At 45.1% G+C, this 24,301-nt stretch overlaps 1 protein-coding gene across 4 annotated transcripts in view; it reads left to right on the forward strand.

Moving 5' to 3' along the window:
* The window catches only part of acox3 (acyl-CoA oxidase 3, pristanoyl), a 149,137-nt gene that overhangs the window by 117,440 nt on the left and 7,396 nt on the right, over window positions 1-24,301 (forward strand). For all 4 annotated transcript variants that reach the window (XM_059964889.1, XM_059964891.1, XM_059964888.1 and 1 more), the window contains 3 exons: window positions 17,361-17,535; window positions 18,231-18,298; window positions 20,725-20,811. In XM_059964889.1, the coding sequence (XP_059820872.1) occupies window positions 17,361-17,535; window positions 18,231-18,298; window positions 20,725-20,811 (330 nt within the window). The remainder of the gene's footprint in view (window positions 1-17,360; window positions 17,536-18,230; window positions 18,299-20,724; window positions 20,812-24,301) is intronic.

Below are 24,301 nucleotides of genomic sequence, written 5' to 3' on the forward strand. Positions count from 1 at the left end.
TGGTCCAGATGGTCAGGCCCACATGTGGGAAGATCTGATACACCTCATTATGCTTTTACCATGCTGCCTTGAATAACTTGTTCTGCTGTGTTTTTGAACTTGAACTCATAATAGACAAATACATACTTCCATCTAGTGGTTTTGAAATATTTAGTTCATCTTGCTATCTGTCTACAGCTCAGTATTTCTTTCCATTAATTCACGAATTTTGAACATTATCAGCACAAGTAGAATTTATTACCCAACAGTAGATATATCTAGAAGGGTGGTAAGGGGCTACTTTTTTTTTGAAACGTTGCAAGAATTATAGTGAATGTGCTACTACAACTAGTGTGTTTAAGAATATGTACCCAGAAACTCTCCCATATATCCAAGTGTGATTGTGTACTTTACTAGTATTTGCATTTCCACGCATCTCCCGACCTTATCCCTCCAGGTGGTAAGCTTGTGTTCTGCTAAAGGACAGCTGATGAGGTCATCAGTGAATCTGAAAGCCACAGTTGTTGAAGAAGTGAATACTTAAGCTGACAGATGAGATGAACAAAAAAAGTCTTTAACCTTGTATTGTACATATAAATTACACAGATGAATTTTCCTAATTTTTTGAAGTACTGTCCATTTCCTGTCAAAGTCCTGCCCATCAAATAATTGAATTGTGAACTTCCCCAGCAAGTTTTGCGAATTGGTTAGTACCATCAAAAATTGGATCAAAAGATCACAGTTACACAGAAGACAGTCACCATAGAAGACTTAATGGGTCCCTGTTGGGTTTTGCAACTCTAAAACTTAAAACTAATCGAAAGAAAATCAAGGGAGCCCAAGAGACGAGTGTAAATTTCGTTTTTACTTTCAGCGATGTGTGCACATATAAAGTGGTGGTGTAGTGACATAAGCCATTCATGTACTTTCCAGTCATGCCATCCATTCCGTAATAGATTATTTAAACAAAGAATGCTTAATCATATATATAATACATATATGCAGTATACTACGATACAGACATCCATAGCGTAGTAAATTTTAAATCATCCCATTCAGGCCTAAAGATTGAATGGCTGTGGAAGATTTCTTTCTCTTTGGGATTAGTAACTTTCCTGACAAAGAGCGTCGCCTGCGGCAGTTAAGCAATCTCAGGGTCTGGGGCCTCTGTGATGGTTGTGGGAGTTGACTTTGGGGCTGCAGGGTAAGGTTCTGACAGTCCAAAACACACTTCTTCTCTAACAGTTGACTCTGTGCTACTCAACTGATTGATGTATCATCTCCACATGACATTAAGCACAATCTCCACTCGTGCAGGAACATGGAGCAGTTCTATCCTTAATCTTGCCAAGTACCCACTGTACCTCTGTACCACCTCAGCAGGACTGCTTGACCAGGAGTGAAACATTGAACCTCCTTGTTTCAGGAGCCGTCAGTTTGTCTCAGCTCTTTGTCCTCTGAGATTGGGTTTGTGAGATCCAAGCGTGAGTTCAAGGGTTGTTGGTTGTGGAGTGTGCTGCATTGTGAAATGCAAGAAGGATATTGGTGATTCAGTGTCAGCATTTCCATGAATAGTTGTCCCCTTACAATCCTGTCCTTCAAGAAACAGAGCCCATCTCTGCATTCATGCTGTTGCTGGTAGTGGAACACCCTTGTGTGGATTGAAAATGGACACCAGTAGTTGTTGGTCATCATTGATGAAGATGAGCTCTCTCCCATATAAATACTGTTGAAACATTTTACACACCAAACCAGACTTGAGACCACACTGTCAGCCTGTGTGTAACTTTTCTCTGCATGTAATGCACAAAGGGAATGTAATGCACAAAGTCTATGGGGTGTTCACTTCCATAACAGGCAGGCCTCACGGGATGATTATGTGTGAGTTCAGTGCCTGACATCACCATTTCCTTACCCTTTGGATAGACACCTCACACTGCTTTGTCCATTGCTATTTCTTCCCGATCTGTAGTAATGGGCTCGAGGCGTGGACAAGTTTTGCAGGAACCTGCTGTAGTAATTGAAATATCCTAAGTAGGACTACAACTGTAACAGCCTTGCAGCATCCCCCATTGCTTGAATTTTCTCAGCATGCATGTATAATTCTTGTGCGTCAATACAGTGACCACAGTATGTGATGCTTGGTTTAAAGGTTTCACACTTGTTGTGTTGTGCTCTGAGCTCATAATCTTCAAATCTTTTTAAGACTGTCATAAGAATTTGGACACATTCCTTGTCATCCTTACTGGTAACAATGATGTCATCCAGGTAACACTGTCCAGTCAGACTTGCAGCAACTAGTGCATAGCTTTATGTCAGAGTGCAGGTTAAATGCAGATGTTACTCCTGTCAGACCTATTCTTGGCCACTGGGACCACTTGCATTGCCCACAGGCTCCACTCAACTTTGGAGGCTCCTCCGGCCTCCATGTGATCCAGCTCACTGGATACTTTATCATGGATGGTAAAAGGAACTGGATGGGCTTTGTAAAACTTTCGTGTGGCACTTTCATTTAACACTATCTTACCCTTGATATGTTTGAGTTTTCCAAAGCCATCCCTGAACACTGCTGTGGCTTCATCCATTACCTTTCTGAATTCCTGTCAGGTGACTCAGTAGTGAAGGGTGTGGCATTCAAATAGTACAGGGATCTCCAGTCAAGTTGTCTCAGCCAATCACAGCCCCACAATGCTGCTCCTCCTGTTTTTACCACAAACAAGCCCAGGGTAGCTTGTTGGTTGTTGTATTTCACTGTTGCGTATGTCATTCCCACTGGAGTTATTTTTCTTCATTTTAAGTTCGTAGTTGGATATCTGCAGGCTTTAGTTCAGCATCTTTGAAATATCATTCAAGCAAATTTTGTGGAATGACTGAAACAGCCAAGCCAGAGCCCAATTCCATTTTAATTCATTTCCCATTCAGTTTGGTGTAAGCCATATTGCTTGCATGCCATTAGTTTTCATGTTTAAATCTCAAGGCTATCCAGTCCTGTGTCAATCTCATCACTATCAGATTTTTCATCAGCATCATGCAAATTACTGCTCTTTTTGAAACTGAAACTTGACTTTTTATCTTTCTCTTTTCCCTTTGCAGCCCATTTATTTTTGTCTGTCTAACATGCTCTTTGTACGTGCCCTACTTTGTTGCGTTTTCTGCAAGTTTCTCCTGTTACGTATCCCGTAACTGGATAACTTACCAGCAAAGATAGAGAGGTCCGTTGAAGTCTGATGTCACTATTTTCAAACGTTTTTATTTGTAAAGGGGTACAAAAGTAAGGTTGATACAAACATTCAGATAATGCACGTCATCAATACTCAATCTAAAGCGCAGGTATAGTAATAATCATCATTAAGAAATGAGCTCTACTGTTGTCTAGGGGTTAATAGATGGTCCGTTGGAAATATAAAAGTCACTCAGAAAGTCTGCAGGCTTCAGCCTTTTGGGAATCGCTGGGTTTCACGTGGGGCGACAGAGAGAGAGAGATTGGGGAGAAGAGGAAAGACTTGCCGGGTCTTTATGAAGCTTCTGTTGAATCGGGGGAGCGTGGGTTCCCCCTTCCTGATGTTAGTTAAAAGCGGTTTCCTGTGATTCCAGCCACAAATTCCAATCCTGGAATCTAACGCACGTGGCTTCCTTCAGAGTGGCTTCCCGCTGCTGCGGGATCACTCTCGTGTCTTCTGGGTGCGTCTGAGGGACTGTCCCCCTGAGACTCTCCTTTATACTTCCTCACGGGGTCGCAGGTGTCAATCAGGTTGGGATGATGCAATCTCTCTCTCAACCAGCCCACCTTGCCCGAGGGCTTTACGCGTGGTCTCCATGAGACAATAGTCGCTGTCGTCTTATTCTGCATCCCGGGTGGAATGTGCTCTTCGGCACATTTCTCTCTCTCCCACTTCCTGAGTCTATTCAGCGCGTCTCTCTCTCTCCCACTTCCTGAGTCTATTCAGCGCGTCTCTCTCTCTCCCACTTCCTGAGTCTATTCAGCGCGTCTCTCTCTCTCCCACTTCCTGAGTCTATTCAGCGCGTCTCTCTCTCTCCCACTTCCTGAGTCTATTCAGCGCGTCTCTCTCTCTCCCACTTCCTGAGTCTATTCAGCGCGTCTCTCTCTCTCCCACTTCCTGAGTCTATTCAGCGCGTCTCTCTCTCTCCCACTTCCAGGGTCTATTCAGCGCGTCTCTCTCTCTCTCCCACTTCCTGGGTCTATTCAGCGCGTCTCTCTCTCTCCCACTTCCTGAGTCTATTCAGCGCGTCTCTCTCTCTCCCACTTCCTGAGTCTATTCAGCGCGTCTCTCTCTCTCCCACTTCCTGAGTCTATTCAGCGCGTCTCTCTCTCTCCCACTTCCAGGGTCTATTCAGCGCGTCTCTCTCTCTCCCACTTCCTGAGTCTATTCAGCGCGTCTCTCTCTCTCCCACTTCCTGGGTCTATTCAGCGCGTCTCTCTCTCTCCCACTTCCTGAGTCTATTCAGCGCGTCTCTCTCTCTCCCACTTCCTGAGTCTATTCAGCGCGTCTCTCTCTCTCCCACTTCCTGGGTCTATTCAGCGCGTCTCTCTCTCTCCCACTTCCTGAGTCGATTCAGCGCGTCTCTCTCTCTCCCACTTCCTGGGTCTATTCAGCGCGTCTCTCTCTCTCCCACTTCCTGAGTCTATTCAGCGCGTCTCTCTCTCTCCCACTTCCTGAGTCTATTCAGCGCGTCTCTCTCTCTCCCACTTCCTGAGTCTATTCAGCGCGTCTCTCTCTCTCCCACTTCCTGAGTCTATTCAGCGCGTCTCTCTCTCTCCCACTTCCTGGGTCTACTGACCCCCCTCCCCCCCCAACGGGTGCTCTTGCAATTCTCACAAAGGAGGGGGCTGGGATCATAACAATATACTTTTATTTATTCCTTCTACCTTTACCATGCCCATTTTCCGACCAAATTCTAGTACGTCACGGCTGATCAGCGACCGCTCAGCCCCTGTATCTCTGCAGATTCGTACGGGAACTGGTGTGTCTCCCTCCATCACAGACACGGTTCCGTGTGACAGACAACTCTCAGAGCCTTCTCGTACTCTGTCTACCCTCGGCTCTCTGGTCGATTTACTGATTACCACGGCACACCCGATAGGGACTGCGGCTTTCCTTCTTCCTATCTCTTTCCTCGGAGCAAAGCATCGAGATGCAATGTGCCCCTCCTTTCCACAATTAAAACAGGTCAAACCCGGAAACCTCTGGCCGTCTTGCCTTTCCCCCTCACCCTTACCGCTAGCTCCCGGTGGGACCTCTGCCTCACTCATCGGACTTTCTCAATCGTTCCCACGGTCTCTCTGGGGACCTTTATTTGAGGAAGTCTTTGTCTTGTGGGTTAGGACATATTCGTCCGCAAACCTAGCAAATTCTGAAATGGACTTATCCGGCTTCTCATTCAAATACATCCGGATCTCCTCCGGACCACAACTTTTAAATTCCTCCATCAAAAGTAACTCCCTGAGACGCCCATAATCCTCGTCCACCCTTTCCGCAGTGCACCAATGGTCCAAGAGCACCCTCTTCTCATGGGCTAGCTCGGTATAAGTTTGATTCCACCCTTTCCTTAAATTTCTAAACTTTTGTCTATAGGCCTCAGGTACCAATTCGTAAGTCCGGAGAATGACCTTTTTTACCTCATCATAATTCTCCGCTCTTCCCTCCTCCAGGGACAAGGCCGCATATGCTCGTTGGGCCTTCCCCTTTAACACACTTTGTAACAACACCACCCACTGCTCTTTTGGCCACTTCTGATTTACTGCCACCTTTTCAAAAAGCAAGAAATAACTATCAACATCTGTCTCCTCGAACAGGGGCACCAATCTCAACTCCCTACTAACATTAAACCGCTCTACTAACTTTTACTAACATTAAACAGTATAGTAACTTTTTAAAGCAAGAGTTTAAGTTCTTTTTCTTTTGTGGCATCTACATTTTCACATTAGAGCAAACAGTAGTGCCATTTTTGTTCACCAAAAATGGATCCAATCAAATTTATAGGTGTGCATACACTTAAGGGAAATTTGGACAGGTACTCGGATGTAGGGGTATTGAGGGCTATGGTCCCAGTGCAGTTCGACAGAAGTAGGCAGTTTAACTGATTCGGCATGGACGAGATGGGCTGAAGGGCCATTCTTTTCTAAGACTCAGTGATTGTTTTGGCCCAGTCATGATTGATGGCTTCATCCAACTAAAGCAATGGGGATTGTTGCTTTGGAGTTTATTAAACCAATATGACACCAAAATGGAAGAACTGAGACCCATGATTTAGACTTTAAGTGAAAATTAAAATGTATTCATTGAATACATATTTTTAATTACAGCCCAAACAAGATGAATATCAAAATAAGTATTTTTAATGCAGTCACAACATCAACTAAAGCCAGTTTCATACCAGTACAATGGGTTAAATATTTGACTTCGCTATGGTATTTGCTGCTATGCAACACAACACACAGATATTTGCCATTTTCAATGGCTGGGTTAACATTCTCCTCAGAACTTTTTCCTTGTGAGGTCAGAGGGAAAGAATGAATCAATTCAGCTGTTGCTCACAGTGCAACAGAAAGATGGCCAAAAAGAATCTGTTAATGGTTGGATGATGCATAGCGATGATGTTTTGAAAAATGTTCTTCCTTTGTAAGTTTTATAGCACATATGATGTATATATTAGCTGGGGATGTAATTGGAATAATTGGATTTAAAGTTTAGATTTGAATCTATATTTTAGCCTTAGACAATATCACTATTGTTTCCTTTTCATATGGCTTTACTTTTTTGGTGGTAAATTCCATTGTCGAAGTCTCGTCATGAGAATGCCTTTTCGATGGATTGACTGCTGGGCTTAAATTCCAGGCTGTCTTTCAGGGTTTCATCATCTCCTTTCACCTCTTGACTTTACCTATTAATATCCATCACATTCTATGTCATCTCAGGAACTTAGCCCACACTTTCTGTTGACTTCCTCATCGACCAGGCACAGGTACCAATTCGTAAGTCCGGAGAATGACCTTCTTTACCTCAGCATAATTCTCCGCTTCTCCCTCCTCCAGAGGCAATGCCGCATATGCTCGTTGGGCCTTCCCCTTTAACACACTTTGTAACAACGCCACCCACTGCTCTTTTGGCCACTTCTGATTTACTGCCACCTTTTCAAAAAGCTATAGTTCCATCTCTTCACCGATTACCCTTCGACATCAGAACCTACCTAAAGCCAGTCACTATCCACGTGACCTGGTTCTCTCTGGTGTATTCTAGTCGTGGTTCATTTCTTACTTGACCTCTCTCTATCCATTGTCAACCCAAACAATACTCATAGGTATTTCTTGATTGTTATAACAGGAAATTTAGGATATATTTATAAAGCTCTCCAAAGTATTAGAAAAAATTAAACTTTTAGAAATACTTTAAGAGCAATTTGCTGCAGGAAATTGGACAGCTTCCAACCAGGATTAACTCAATATAGGCCATGTGCATTTGATAAAGCTCTTATTCAGGTGGCTAGACATAGCAGTTCAATTTAAAATACAATATTAAATGAAAAGATAATAAGCTGTCCTTGGGACCACTTAAAGTAATGGACTGGCTTAAGGCCGAGCAGATTAACAGTGCAAACTTGCATTGCAAGAACAGAAAGGATATAAAAAAAAGTACGGTAACATTCTGAGTGGACTCCACTCTCAGCAAATCTGGGGAAAGGAGGGAATTAGCAAGTACTAAGTCTGTACCTGATGCAAGATATGTAATATAAAACAATTAGTAATGATAAACTAGGGAAAATCTGCAGATGCTGGAAATCCAAACAACACAAACACAATGTTGGAGGAACTCAGCAGGCCGGGCAGCATCTAAGGAAGAAAGTAGAGTCGATGCTGAAACCCAAAGTCCTGCCAAAGGGTTTTGGCCCAATGTGTTGACTGTACATTTTTTTCATAGGTGCTGCCTGGCCGGCTGAGTTCCTTCAGCATGTTGTGTGTGTAATTAGGAATTATGTAAAGTATTTATGGACAAAGCTCAAATTAATAGTATAATTTCTCCTATTCTGCACTTAGAATGGTGGAAATAAGATCAGCAATTTATATATCCCACCTCTCTTCCCGTCTGCGGACAAACCTGATCATTCATTTTAACAACACTGTAAATTATACCAATGGCTCAAGAGGAGAGACTTTTTTTTTCATTTTGTTTATGCCATTCTGCAAGATTATAAGGTATGGAGATATTACCTTGATGTGCACGTTTTCTGAAAGTAACATTTTGTTTTTAATTGAATTTGCATTCAGTTTATCACTTTGCCTCCTCTTGCTTTTTATTTGGTGGATATTCATCCTGCATCCCTCGCCTGGGGCTTAGCTACCAAGCCCGGCAGCACTGTTTCTATCGATGGGAGAAGGGACAAAGGTGAGTTACAGTCACCTCAAAACCAATCCTTTGGGCAGATGGGGCTTGTCAGCCGTGGTTGGCAGCTCATCTAGAAAAAGGAAAGTTCTGATCTTAAACTTCGGCTGCCTTCCAGTTATGCCCACTCATGGGGAAACCCTGAGGGAAAATCTGGAGCTGAAGCACCTAAGGCTGCCCTACGTTGAGTTCAATGCAGACTGGCAACTCCTGTGATGCTGCTGGTGCCAAACGATATCAGTCTCTGCCATTCATTTGAATACATTTGCTTCATGCAACGGGGGAGCCTGGTACATGGGCAACAGCTTCCTCTAAATTTTGTACTGTCCTGACTTGCGTATCACATAGAAACTAGGTTGACCCTGACAACCAGAGGGCCTCATCTTGCATACAGTCTACGTGTGCTCTTCAATAAATCATTAATCACATCCTTTGCTTTTCCCAATGCTCCTTTAGCCTTTCTAAAGCTGGATATACTGATAGTCAAGTGAAGTTTCATCCTGTTAGAGTAAAAGGCAAGGCTAGCAGGTTTAGGGAGCCTTGCTTTTTGAGGACTATTGAGACCCAGGTGAAGAAGAAGAAGAAGGAGGAGGTTTAAAGCAGTTATAGGCAGCAAGGAACAAATTCGGTGCTTGAGGAGTATATGAAATGGAAGAGTTCGGAAAGTAATCAGGAGGGCTAAAAGGAAGCATGAAATTGCTCTATTGGATGAGGTGAAGGAGAATCCCAAGGACTTCTACAAATACAGTACTGTGTAGAAGTTTTGGGCACATACATAGATAGGGTGCTTAAGACTTTTGCACAGTACTGTATTTGTTAATGTGGAGCAGAGAGCGAGTTTGTGAATTCAGTTGTAGAAAAGGACTGTTGGGACTGGTGAGGGTGAAACGCTGCAGGAGGGGTGTTGGACAGGTGGCAGAGAAGGAGTGTCAGGGTGGACACAGCCAGCCGTGAGACACCAGGCAAGGTCACTGGATTCCAAACAAATGATTTATTGATCATTGCAGAATATCTCTCTGGTGCCTCCCACTCCCTCTCCTCTCCCTTCCCCTTTTCCCAACCATGATTCCCCTCTCCCTGATCCATTCCCTGTCAGTCCACAATAGAGACCTGTATCAAAATCAGGTTGATCATCACTCATGTGTCATGAAACTTGTGAAAAACAAAGTTACTCCAGTACTGTGCAAAAGTCTTAGGCACCCCAGATATATATGTGCGCCTAAGACTTTTGCACAGTTCTGTATACTAGGAGCAAAAGGATAGCTAGGGACAAAGTTGGTCAATGTGGAGCAATTGATCTATGCATGGAGCCAAAAGAGATGGCGGAGGTCTTAAATGGATTCTTTGCATCTCTACTTACTCTGCAGATGGACACCGTGTCCGTAGAGCTGAGGCATAACAGTGCTGAGGTCATGAACCGTATCCAGATTACAGTGGAGGAGGTGTTTGCTGTCTTGACGCAAATTTGGCAAGTTTTGTTGGGCCGAATAGCTTGTTTTTGTCAAAAGCTTTCTAATGTTCTGTGCTGTAACGCAGTGCTCTATGACTCTAAGTCATAGCACCAGTACCCAGAGACCCTTGTATTTCCATTTCAGCCCTGGTAAATGACCCAAACATCACTGCCCTCTCTTGAGTATTTTAACAGTAACAATCATACAGAAAACTGTCCTTGCCCTGCAGCAAAGATAAAAGCCACCTTGCAATCGGCAATGAAAATTGTTATCCAACAGTGAACGTTTGTTTTCCCAATACATCTATCGATTTTCCGCTGACTAAAGCGATATTAGATTCCTGGAACACAAGTGTGCATATCCATGTGAATATCCAACATTCATGAATGAAACATTTAATTAGATATAATCAAATTCTGGAGGCTTGACTTCCAACAGTTAATCTTTTGTTTATTGCCTATCACCCAGCCATTCTGTCTGGACGGCTGACTAGCATGCTAATTCATGCAGCACAATGCAGGTTCATTCTCTCCTTCTTCTCTGCATTTGTTTACCTGGAGGCTGGATATGATTGTAAGGCAGGCCCTTCCAATCGTTTGAGCCACACTGCCCAGAAATTAATTCCCCGAAGAGCCTTATCACAGGATAATTTACAATCACCAATTAACCTACCAACTAGTACGTCTTTGGACCGTCGGAGGAAAGTGGAGCACCCGGAGGAAACCCACACGGTCACAGGGAGAGTGTACAAACTCCTGACAGGCAGTGGCAGGAATTGGACCCAGGTTACTGATACTGTAAAGTGTTGTGCTGACCACTGTGGTAGGTTGTAGAGAACACAAAATGTTCAAACCTGCTGGAATGAGTATTGCAGGCTGGTTCGTGCATGAATATGCCAGTGGTTTTTTTTCTGGAAAATGCCAACTACTGAACAGATGGGTTGATGGGTTTCACACTAGAGTTCAGAGTCATGTGGTTAGTGAAAAGCCTTTGTCACATAGAAGTCACATTTGAGTGTGACCTGGAGCCTCAAATGCAGATGGGAAGCTGAACTGAACTGATGAGAGGTGCAGGGTTATATCTGCTCCTAGGGTGCGGAACATTAACCATGTGACAGACTTTGTGTGGTCACATCATTACTGACTGAGGAAGTGGAATCTTACAACACAGCCCAGATTAACATGTAGATAAGAGTTCCTGAAGGTGCTAGCAGGTCAGGCAGCATCTGTGGAGAGGAATAGACAGGCCTGATGAAGGGTCTCAGCCTGAAAGGTGAACTGTCTATTCCTTTCCATCGATACAGCCTGGCCTGCTGAGTACCTCCAGCATATTGCATGTGTTACCCTGACTAACCTGTCCCTAAAATATGACGCACAGTAGAGCCGTTAGAGCCTTCATGGAGAAGCCTGGAGTGCCCGGTGACAATTGTGTTTGTTCTTACTGCTGGTTCCTGTCAAGAAAGAATGGGATATGTTCAGAATAAACCTTGAGTAAGGCTGATCACTATGACCTTCCAAAGGCCAACAAGGAAAGAACAACTGTTTTGAAAGGGTATTTGCTGTCTCATTAGACATGCTGAAGCAGTATCACATCTCAGTGAGGACCTTTTCTGAAACACAGATGTCTTTGCACATTCTTGAATAAAGTATGGTAGGAAATCTCCTCCCTTGATCCTGGATGAATATGGTCTCCTTCTGGGAATCCTTTTCTACCTCTTGCCAAAATACTGAGTTTATTACTGCTGAATTTTACATCCTCTCCAGTCACACTTGGTTTCCTGACACATCATTGTGGAAGAATTTTACATAATGTTGATTCTTGTCTATAAACCGCTTGAATTGGTTTGTCATCTGTTTTACTTAAATTGTTCTTTCCTGTTGTATTTTAAGTTTGTGTACCCTTTAATCTTTAGGATCAACGTGCAACATTAACTTATCATCAAAGTGCATATATGTCACCATATGCTGCCTTGAGATCCATTTTCTTGTGGGCATTCCCTGTAAATATAATCGAATCAATGAAACCTGCACACAAGATGGACAACCAATGTGCAAAAAACAGCAAACTGTGCAAATCCAAACAGAAAATAAAACAAACAAAACATCAATAATAACAAATAAGCAATAAATATCAAGAACTTGAGATGAAGGTTCTTTGAAAGTGATTCCATAGGTTGTGGGAACAGTTCAGTGTTGGGGCGAGTGAAGTTACGTGTAGTTGTCCCCTCTGGTCCAAGTTCCTGATGGTTGAGGGGGTAATAACTTACTAGAGAATTATGTATTGTTTAGACGATAATGGGATTCAGGAAGGATCAGATAAAAACCAGATAATCTCAGCAGATACAAAGCATTCTCAGGGTAATCATTCTCAGACGGTGTGCATCACTAGCTTACGTTTCTCTCTGCTTTACTCAAATAGCTCTCAAACATTTTTAAAACTAATACCTCTCATCATATCACATTCCCAATGCACATCACTTTCCTATTGGGTAGCAATCAGGATGACATTTATTTACAACCGACTTTCAATATCTAGTTCTAGGAAGTGCCATAGAGCACAGAAACAAGCCATTTGGCCCATCAAGTGCATACCAGCCATCGTTAGCCCATTTGCACTGAAGCTATTTTGCTTAATATCTCTCCAAGTTCCCATCAATTTCCCCCAGGTTCTATCACATACCTACACACTAAGGGCTACTTACAGTGACCAATTACCCAATTATTGCAAGATTTTTGGACATTCCTTTACCTGAGCAGTACAGGAAAATTAGCCTCACTGTTTATCTCCCCATGGCAAAGCTCGTAGCCTCCATAGACCCCGCAATTCAAATTAGAAATAATTAAGTACCTTTGAATCAGGCACTCGTGATGCATTTTGAGTTCTAATATATTGTCAGTACATTGGGAAGCAGCCTTCCTTCAGCTAACTGGGAGAGTCCTGCCCACAACAGGAAGAGTTGTGAAGAGTTGCAGACAATGCCAGCCCACCAGTGAGTCTGCAAGCAGAGACTGCTCCAACCTCTATTTAGCAAGTGAACATGTAACCAAGTGGGAAGGTTTGCTACAACTGCCTCTTCGCCCACAAGTGCCTTTGACTGAATTTGTCACATCTCCTCACATATCACTATGTTGGATTGAGCTGTACTTTTTCGTCCTTCGAAAGGTCTGCACCAATCTGGCCACGTGCCTTTACGTCTGCAGTTTAGCAAATGGAAAATGTCATGAATGCTGGATATCCATCATCAGAGACCACAACCCCTCCAACACACACCTTCTCCACACTCTTTCCATCAGGCAGGAGGTATAAGATCCACAGCTGCCATCATGATGACATTTCCTGTTCTTTCCCTCAACTTGTGTTAGTGATGTTGCTACAAAAACCTAATTTTCAAAGACTCCAAGTATCTATGCAGTGTACAACCCTAGGTTTTGTCTTCCCCACAGACAGCCACTGATGCACCATCAATAACTCTCTGAGACGTGAGGCGAGATATCGGTTTTATTGACTGGAAGAAAGAACAAACAGTAATTGACCACCGTGCTACATCCTGGACCTGAGGGCAGGGCTCAGGTCTCAATCGCCTTTATACCAGGGTCTGTGGGAGGAGCCACAGGAGCAGTCAGCAGGGGGGGCGTGTCCAGGCAGGTATATGTAGTTCACCAGATTCACCCCCCCCCCTTTGTTTTAAAAGAGAGTCCCCATGGGGTGAAGTTTCTTACAAGCATACTTACAGGTTAAGTCTATCAGGTGGTCGAATCTGTCGCTGCGATCTACGTAGCACCGGCTGTGATCGCACCGGAGACGGTGGTTGTGCTGGTTCTGGCCTGACTGGAGGTGTCAGCCCACTAGGCATCAGTGATCCCTCATGCGTGTGCGAGGCGCCTGGTATATGTGCGTGCGAGACGCCCGGTATAGGAGTGTCGTGAGGAGTCTGTGTAGGGCTCGGTGTGTGCGGTGTCACCTCAGCTACAGGGTTCATAGTTACAGTGGAGTGTTCGGGCTAGTGGTCTGCTGCTCCTGCAGGCACCAGGTCACGGACGGAGACCGTGTCCTCCCGCCCATCAGGTAAGACCACGTAGGCATACTGGGGGTTCGCATGTAGTAGGTGAACCCTCTCGACCAGCGGGGAGTATTTATTGCGCCTCACATGTTTCCGGAGCAGCACTGGCCCTGGGGACATCAGCCAAGCTGGTAGGGTGGTCCCAGTGGCAGACTTCCTAGGAAAAGAGAATAGGCATTCGTGAGGGGTGGCATTGGTGGACGTACATAACAGGGAGCGGATAGAGTGGAGTGCCTCAGGGAGGACCTCCTGCCATCGAGAGACCGGCAACCCTTTTGACTGAAGGGCTAAAAGTGTGGCCTTCCACACTGTGGCATTCTCCCTCTCCACCTGTCCATTTCCCCGGGGATTATAGCTCGTGGTCCTACTAGTAGCAATGCCCCTAGCCAGCAGGTACTGGTGCAGCTCGTCACTCATAAAGGAGGACCCTCTATCACTGTGGATATAGCAGGGATATCTGAACAGAGTGAAGAGCTGGCGCAGGGCTTTTATGACGGACGTGGCAGTGGTGTCGGGGCAGGGGATGGCAAAGGGGAACTGCGAGTACTCGTTGAAAATGTTGAGAAAGTAGACATTGCGGTCGGTGGAGGGAAAGGGGCCCTTAAAGTCAACACTCAGTTGCTCAAAGGGGCGGGTGGCCTTGATAAGTTGCGCCTTTTCAGGACGGTAGAAGTGCAGTTTGCACTCAGCGTAGACTTGGCAGTCCCTGGTCATCGTCCTGATGTCCTCAAGGGAGTAAGGCAGGTTCCAGGCTTTCACAAAATGGTAAAATCGGGTGACCCCTGGGTGGCAAAGATGTGCATGGAGGGTGTATAGCTGGTCGAGCTGTGCGCTGGCACATGCTCCCCGGGATAGGGCATCAGGGGGCTCATTGAGCCTTCCAGGCCAGTACAGGATATCATAGTTGTAGGTGGAGAGTTCTATTCTCCACTGCAAAATTTTATCATTTTTGATTTTGTCCCGCTGTTGGTTGCTGAATATGAATGCAACTGAGCGCTGGTCGGTCAGCAAGGTGAACCTTTTGCCGGCGAGATAGTGCCTCCAGTGCCTAATAGCTTCCACTGTGGCCTGGGCTTCTTTCTCCACTGCGGAGTGCTGAATTTCAGGGCCTTGAAGGGTACGAGAAAAGAATGCTACTGGCCTGCCTGCCTGATTGAGGGTAGCAGCCAGCACGAAATCACGAAATAGTTCACCACAGCCACCAAACAAAGAAAACCGTGGAACCGGTTCAAAGAAAAACATCAGTCCTGCCCCCCCACCCCACCAAGCACAGCTCAGTGCTCATTATCTGCAGACCGTCCTGATAGAAAATCACCCAGAACAACAACCAGAAACACATTGTAACGTGAACCAGAGACCACGTCTATACCTGTCTTATGCCTACATCATCGTTGAAACTAGAAACACATTGCAACGTGAACTCGAATGTTTGAGGGCAGGAGAGAAAACGATTTGGTATAGCTGTGCTAGTGATGTGAAACATTAATACTCTTAAGTACGTGTCTAACAAAGATATTCCTGTTCTCTTTCACATTTCCAGCATCACTTTGCTTTTGAATAATTATTTAGTTCGATCCCAGGCAACACAATATTACCTCCAGCAAACCTGAGATAAATGCTGACCTCCAGTGCTCTTTGTGTGGATTTTGCCCATTTTCCCTGTAACTACTTGGTCCACGTGCTCAGATTTCCTCTGTGTGCCTAATATAAAAGCAAGGATGAACTCAGCAGGTCAGGCAGCATCCATGAAAGAATTTACAGTTGACGTTTTGGGGGAATCTCTTCTTCAGGATCCTGCAAGCTTACACTTTCAATTATATAATTTTCTCCATAAACCTGCTGAGCTCCTCCAGCATTTTGTGTACATTGCTTTTGATCTCCAGGATTGCTTTTGTGCTTAATCCTTTGTATTTTTTGAATAGATAATAAAACTATAACTCATTAAACAAAAATAAAATAAAAGCAAGGATGTAATGCTGAAGCTTTGTAAGGCACTGGTGAGGCCTTACTTTGGGCCCCTTGTCTAAAAAAGGATGTGCTAATACTAGAGAGAGTTCAAAGGAGTTTCCCAAAAATTATTTGGGATTGAAAGGCTTGTCATATGAGGAGCATTGATGGCTCGGGGCCTGCGCTCACTGGAATTCAGAAGAATGGAAGGGGGACGCAGTATCTCATTGAAACCTATCAAATGTTGAAAGGTCTCGATAGAGTGGATGTGGAAAGGATGCTTCCTATGGTAGGAGAGCCTAACACATAGAAGGATGTCCATTTGGAATGGCGATGAGGAAGAATTTCTTTAGCCAGAGAGAGGTGAAACTGTGGAATTTGTTGCGACAAGCAGCTGTGGAGGCTATGTCATTGGGTATATTTAAGGCAGAGGCTGATAGATGCTGGATTAGTTAGGGTATGAAGGGATACAGGGAGAAGGTACGAGATTGGGACTGAAAAGATAAATGAGTCAGCCATGACGAAATGGTGGAGCAGACTGAATGGCCTAATTCTGCTCCTATATCTCATGGCCTCATGGACAGGTTGGAAACCCTTTGGAAATTTTCCCTAGTGTGTAGCGGAGTGAAGAAGTGACATAGAGGTGAGGAGAATAAAATGCAATTACTTTGGATGGATGATGAACAGTCTGCATGGACGTGTTGGGCCAGAGTTCTTGTATCCTTCCTGTGTGACACCATGATGCTATGCGCACTTCCAGGAATGTTTTATCTTGAAGAGTTTCTATGACAGGATTGCTTTATCATGTTACCATAGTTTCCAGTTACATTTGTTGTTGAGATTTCGTTCAAAATTCACTTTCACAGTCCAATCTCATTCTCGCCCATCCATTCTCCTGCCTCCGGCTGACTGTAGTCCATGCTCCTCCCAGTGCAATTTAAAACGTATATAGAACAGATTGTTCCATGTTGTGGCAAAAGATCATCAATTTAAAACATTAACTCTGCATTGATGCTGCCAGAATGACTGAGTATGCCCAGCTTGGTTTTGCATGTTACCCCTTGTGGTGGTACTAACAAAACTTTTTTTATTAACAACGCAAGAGATATTAGCCACAGCTGTGGTAGATAACGTTTGCTGTATATCAGAGTTAATAAAACTGTCCGTTTGTTGGCTGGGATAATGTTGCTTTTCATTGTAACTTGGCCAGTGAGTTAAGAGGCAGCCAATGAAGTTAACTCTGGTTGCTGAAGGTGGAAAGGGACCAACAGCGATGATGAATTATAGTAGTCATAATGGAGAAAAAAGATCCAGCCAAAAAAGATTAAGAAGAAAAACACATAAAGGAAGGAAACTGAAAGCCTTTCTGGTACCTAAATTTCAGCATCAGCAACAGCTTGCACTCTGGAAAACTCACAAACACACTTGCTGCACTGGAAAGTGCCCTCTGTTAAAGCAGTAATTAAATTAATCTGACTTTTTTATTCTCCTCTCATATGAATCTATTGTCTTTTGCCCCTCTAGGTGTATAATTGTGTATCACTGGCAATAGCCTTCATCGAGCACAGCGTGTTGCAAAAGTTCCATGATTTTGTTCATAGTACCAGCACCCCAGTTCACTTACAGCCTGTGTTGAAACAGCTTGCTTCCTTGTATGGTCTGTGGTCTCTTAACAAACACATAGCTGTCCTATACCAAGGTGAGTTTTACTGCAAACACCTCTTTAGACTACTTTCATATGCCCCATGGAATTTGCTTTGCTGAAGTTCTCATGATGCAGTTGTTCTGTAATAATGCCGATACCTCTATGTGTATGTATTGTTTTCCAGTGCCTTTCACATACAATTATGGACAACTGAGACATTGTGCATTTTAACTGTTCCTTCCTAGTAATCATTCATGTTTCATCATTAGAATGTTGGTGATGCCAGAAATGTCTTCGTAACTTAATAATATTACAGTTTAGGGTGAAATTCTGCAACTTTTTCATCATGCTGCACAATAGAAATGGAAATTTTACTCTTGAAAGATGCAAGTTTTTGTTCAAAATAGGAATAAAAGGGTCTTTTTCTCATTTGTAATCCCAATGGGTGGTTCAGCACAGGCACTCCGTGAAAATATTTCTGAGTGTTTATTGCAACAATGGTGTGTAGAATATTAAATCATTTTAAAGCAGAAAGTTCTGAATGTACTTTATACAGCCTTTCCTTTATAGTTCATTATAAGTGTAAATTTGCCACTTGCGTGGAACTTCTGTTTACCATATGTCAGAATCACAATGGAAGCAAGAAGCATTTGTAAATTATTAGTATCTACAGCTTTTACCTCAAAGTACAGTAAACTGATGCTATAATTTGCAACAGCTAATCAGGTCAATTCATTGTTTATGCACAGGGGGATATTTCTCGGGTGACAAGCCTGCAAAGAGTTTGCAGAATTCTGTTCTAAACCTCTGTGCTCAGGTAAGCCGTAAGCATGACATAAACAGGTTGGAGTATCTGCACCCATTTCTGACGGAATCTTGGCCCGCCAAGGAGCTGTGCTAGGCACCTTCATTCACCTTTCACCCATTTTAATTTAGGAGAGATCCCTTGTCTCAAATAGGTAACCCTGTTGAATCTTGTAGCCTCTGCACTGCAGATATTAGGATCTATGTCCCTGTTTGACAATGGTGGCAGCAGCCCAGTAGCATTTAGGGTCTGAAAAGGCTGCTCAGAGGCAAGGAGGAGCCATCCCCCCAACCCTGCTTTGCACAGCCTTTCTCACACTTCCCACCACTTTCCCACAGTTTCACTTCACCCTCCAGTTCCTGCTGTCCGCTGCTCCCACCCACTACAAATGTTCTGGCTGCCGCACAGAGAGTTCAGTGGCTCTAAGAAGCTTCTCAGTGGATAGCACTTGAATGAGGTAGCAACTGCAGGCTCGGGGAACAGCTGATTTCTGCTTGTATAAATGAAATTCACATGTTGTTAAATGGGAGAAGATCACTGTGTCAGCAGCTTCATAAAACAAGGATATCAGTTTAACAATTTGGCATTCGGGCAAACCACTGAACACCAAAACTGCATGAAATACAGTCTCTACGTACTTCCTCTGGAACTTGACTCCTGCCATTTACTGACTGTTAGGTTCCTTGGTGAAATACTGTATATTGACATAAAATAAATCCACTTCCAAACAGGCATTGGCTGATGAGAAAAAGAGAATATACTCAAAACTAATCGTACTCAAGCATCCACGAGCTGGAAAAGTGCCACACGGAAAGAGAAGTGTTCTTTGAAACTGAAATATCGACATAACTTTTTGGTGCAAAAAATATGAAGCCACCTTTTGTATCTTAACGGTGGTGCACGTAACCAATGACCTTATAAATACTGAACCAGATGTTTCATACCCAAGCTACCGTGATAAAATTTCTGTTGATCAGCTGAAAGAGCAGGAGTTTGTTTCTCGCTGTATAATTTCATAATTATTATAAAAACATCAGAATAACTATTAGATACAGCACTGAGTCATGTCATCTGCAGAAACTCTCTGATGACTTAGCAATAGTTGGGTGTATAAAGGGAGGACAGGAGGATGAATACAGGGCCTGGTGGAGGACTTTGTCAAATGGTGCAATCTGAATCATCAGCAGCTCAACATCAGTAAGACAAAGGAGATGGTGATGGACTTTAGGAAGACCAAGCCTGCACTGCTCCCTGTCACTATTGCTGGTCAGGAAGTGGATGTGATGAGGACCTACAAATACCTGGATGACAGACCTGAGTGGAGCACCAACACAGAGGCTGTGTACAAGAAGGGCCAGAGTCACCTCTACTTCCTGAAAAGACTGAGGTCCTTTGGAGTATGCAGGCCTTCACATGTTCTCCCAGTCTGTTGTCACCAGTACAATATTCTATGCGGTTGTGTGCTGGGGCAATGGCATCAACGTGGGTGATGCCAACAGGCTCAATAAACTGATTAGAAAGGCTGGCTCTGATATAGAAGTCGAACTGCACACATGGGAGGCTGTGGTAGAATAAAGGATCCTACAGAAAATCCTGGCAATTCTGGACAATATTTCTCAGCAACTGCATGCCACCTTGGCTGAACACTTTCAGTAATAGACTAAGACAGGTCATTCTTACCCTCGGCCATTAGGCTCTGTAATGAGTCAGCCTAGCTGGGGAAGCCCCCTCCTGTTAGACTTTTCATTATTCTTTCTTACTTCTCTTCTAATAGGTGTATGTTTGTGCACTTGTAATGCTACTGTGACACTGTATTTTCCTTTGAGATCAATAAAGAATCTATCTGTCTATCTAGCCATCTATTTGCTGGCGCGTGGCCAAGTGGTTAAGGCGCTTGTCTAGTTATCTGAGGGTCGCTAGTTCGAGCCTTGGCTGAGGCTCTGTGTGTGTCCTTGAGCAAGGCACTTAACCACACATTGGTCTGTGACGACACCAGTGCCAAGCTGTATGGGTCCTAATGCCCTTCCCTTGGACAACATCGGTGGCGTGGAGAGGGAAGACTTGCAGCTTGGGCAACTGCCGGTCTTCCATAAAAAAACCTTGCCCAGGCTTATGCCCTGGAAATCTATCGAGACTAATGGAGGCCTACACACTACTATCCATCTATGCTTGTGAAAGGTGGAAGAGTTACACATTCTAATCAACACTCATAATTAATAATTATAATGCATTCTAATAAATATTTGGTGCAAAATATTGAGCAAGTACTGTACTCTTGAATATAAAAAATATTGTTAAAAGATGGACCAATAAAGATCAAAATAAACCTTTGTTTTCCTTACATGCTTAGAACAATATCCAGTTCAATAGTTGTTTCACAGTAAAAGTAAGATTGAAAGTGTGACTACTGAATATGTTAATTATTTGTGTTAAAATAGCTGAAGAATGACTCGGTGGCATTAGTAGATGTCCTTGCCCCGCCTGACTTCATTCTGAATTCGCCAATTGGAAAAGCAGATGGAGAGGTAAAGCCAAATTTGATTTTTATTTTGCTCTCTTAGTTACAGTAGTTCATGTTTTTTTTAATTACACCTTTATATTTCTGAGTGTGCTGTTATGAAGAAAGACCTGAAGTAAGGTTTATCGTATTGCTGTTGTGTTGTTAACCGAGCAATTTCAGATTCATGATCAACATTACTCACTGGTCAACACGGAGTGAGAATAGAGCAGTGGAATGTATCTTTATTGAGCACTTGAGACCACAGTTTTAAGACGAGTTCAAAAACTGTGAGTAAAAGGTTCACAAGGAGGTTTATACTTGTGGCAATTTCTCAGCTACAGCAAAGGTTTACTCAGGTTTACTTTGAACTTTGCATGAACATTGTTTTGTGTAATAAACAAAAGCAATCCCTTGCATTTTGACATCTACAACCTGAAGTGCCCCATTTTCCCCATTCCAGTTTGCTAGTTTCACTGCTCTTCTTCAGTGTGCTCTTCACCGGCCAAGTTATTCAACAGGGAACTCCTCAGCCTTTGTGCAAGTCATCTGATACCGCTGATCTGTCAGCTTCTCCAATACTTCCTGCCTTGGGTCGCATTTTTTTTTACAAGTTCCTCGCTTATTTGAAGTTAGCCCATCTTTTATCCTAGGTAAAGTATATTAGCAGTTTCCTCCATGTGATACAAAAAATTGATTCAACCCACTGGCCATTTCTTTGTTTCCTGCTATTGATTCACCAGCCTCTCTGTCTGCAGGCCTCACACTATAACTTAACTATAAATATGGTCTTTGCGCTGATCACCACTACAAAAGTCAGACTGATCATTGTTTGGATATGCATAGTTTGTGTAAAATTATTTTAAACAAAACATTTATTACAATGTAGCGATGTGCTACACACAGCGCTGAAATAATGACACGCAGTCCATAAGTCATTTCGAGACTAGTTTATTCAAACTTCGCGGCACTGGCATTTAATCCCTAGCGCCCAGCTGCTCCGGGCGGAAATGACATCAGAGGTGCATCACCAAAGTCTCCCCCCCCACCCCCCACCGCGCACTGGCTATTTGTGAGCCAGTTCGCCTGCACGGAAAGTGGGTCGCCACATAACCCCCCCCCCCCCCCCCAGAACCGGTGATACACCCCCCAATGTCCACAGTATGGATCAGCCTCTGTTTGGGAGGTCTGTCTCTGCATCGCGGTGCCGGAACCTCGACCGGCTGCGCTGTCCACATGGGCTGGTTTGAGTCGGTCCACTGTGAAAACCTCCTCTTCCCCCCAATGTCCAAAATGTGCGTGTACCCGGTGTTGTTCATCACCTTGAATGGCCCCTCATACGGCCGCTGTAGCGGCGCCCGGTGTCCGCCCCTTCGTACAAACACAAACTTACAGTTCTGCAGGTCATTGGGTACATGGGTCGGGGTCCGTCCATGTGAAGTCGGTACGGGGGCCAGGTTGCCGAGCCTCTCGCGTAGTCTGTCCAGGACTGCTGCGGGTTCTTCCTCTTGCCCCCTTGGGGCTGGTATGAACTCCCCTGGGACGACAAGGGGCGCATCGTACACCAACTCAGCCGACAAGGCGTGCAGATCCTCTTTGGGCACTGTGTGAATTCCAAGCAGGACCCAGGGAAGCTCGTCCACCCAGTTAGGTCCTCTCAGGCGGGCCATGAGAGCCGACTTCAAGTGACGGTGGAAGCGTTCCACTAGTCTGTTCGACTATGGATGGTAGGCAGTTGTGTGGTGTAGCTGCATTCCCAACAGGCTGGCCACAGGCTGGAGGTGAACTGGGCGCCTCTGTCGGAGGTAATGTGGGCCGGAACCCCAAAGCGTGCTACCCAGGTTGCGATCAGTGCTTGGGCGCAGGAATCGGCAGATGTGTTGGTGAGCAGGACTGCCTCTGGCCACCTCGTGAACTGGTCTACCATAGTTAGGAGGTACCGCACTCCTCGGGACACTGGTAGGGGGCCCACGATATCCACATGAATGTGGTTGAACCTCCGGTGGGTGGGTTCGAACTGCTGTGGCGGGGCTTTAGTGTGCTGCTGCACCTTGGCTGTTTGGCACTGCGCACACGTTCTGACCCATTCACTGACCTGCTTGCGAAGTCCGTGCCACGCGAACTTGCTGGAGACCAGCCAGACGGTTGTCCTGATAGATGGGTGCACCAAACCATATATGGAGTTGAAGACTCGCCACCTCCGGGCTGCTGGGACGATGGGGCGAGGTTGGCCGGTAGCTACGTCGCACAGGAGGGTCCTTTCACCTGGGCCTACGAGAGAGTCCTGCAGCTGCAAACCCGAGACTGTGGTCCTGTAGCTGGGCATCTTGTCGTCTGCCTGCTGCGCCTCCGCCAGTGCTGCATAGTCCACCCCCAGGGACAGGGCCTGGACAGCTGGTCTGGAGAGTGCGTCTGCCACGACGTTGTCTTTTCCCGAGACATGCTGGATGTCCGTCGTGTACTCGGATATGTAGGACAGATGTTGCTGCTGGCGAGCCGACCAGGGATTGGACACCTTCGTGAACGTGAAGGTCAACGGTTTGTGGTCCATTAACGCGGTGAACAGCCTGCCTTCTATGAAGTACCTGAAATGCCGGATTGCCAGATACTGTGTCAACAGCTCCCGGTCGAAAGCACAGTACTTGAGTTCGGGTGGTTGTAGGTGCTTGCTGAAGAACGCCCGGGGTTGCCAGCGCCCCTTGATGAGTTGCTCTAGCACCCCACCGACTGCTGTGTCGGATGCATCCACCGTGAGTGCGGTCGGAATGTCTGTTCTGGGGTGCACCAGCATCGCGGCATCTGCCAAGGCTTCCTTGGCTTTAACGAAAGTGGCTGTGGCCTCCTCGTCCCATGTCCTTGCCTTTACCTGACATCACGGTGTACAAAGGGCGCATGATACGGGCAGCTGAGGGGAGGAAACGGTGATAGAAGTTCACCATACCAACGAACTCCTGCAGGCCTTTGACCATGTTGGGCCGGGCAAAATGGCGGATCGCATCTACCTTGGCAGGCAGAGGTGTTGCCCCGTTTTAGGTAATCCTGTGGCCCAGGAAGTTGATGGTATCGAGACCAAACTGGCATTTGGCCAGGTTGATCGTGGGGCCAAAATCACTCAGGAGGGAGTAGAGCTGGTGGAGGTGGGACAGATGCTCCTGGCGACTACTGCTGGCTATAAGGATGTCGTCCAAACAGATGAACGCAAAGTCCAGGTTGCGTCCCACTGCATCCATTAGCCGCTGGAGTGTCTGTGCGGCATTCTTCGGGCCGAACGGCATTCGGAGGAACTCGAACAGGCCGAACGGGGTGATGAGTGCCGTTTTGGAGATGTCTTCAGGGTGCACCGGGATTTGATGGTATCTCCGAACGAGGTCTACTTTGGAAAAGATTCTTGCCCCGTGCAGTTTTGCTGCAAAGTCCTGTATGTGCGGCACGGGGTAGCGGTCTGGAGTTGTAGCCTCGTTCAGTCTGCGGTAGTCGCCACATGGTCTCCAGCCCCCTGTCACTTTGGGCACCCTGTG

Source organism: Hypanus sabinus, chromosome 3, assembly GCF_030144855.1.
Source record: "Hypanus sabinus isolate sHypSab1 chromosome 3, sHypSab1.hap1, whole genome shotgun sequence".
NCBI classification, from domain to species: Eukaryota; Metazoa; Chordata; class Chondrichthyes; order Myliobatiformes; family Dasyatidae; genus Hypanus; species Hypanus sabinus.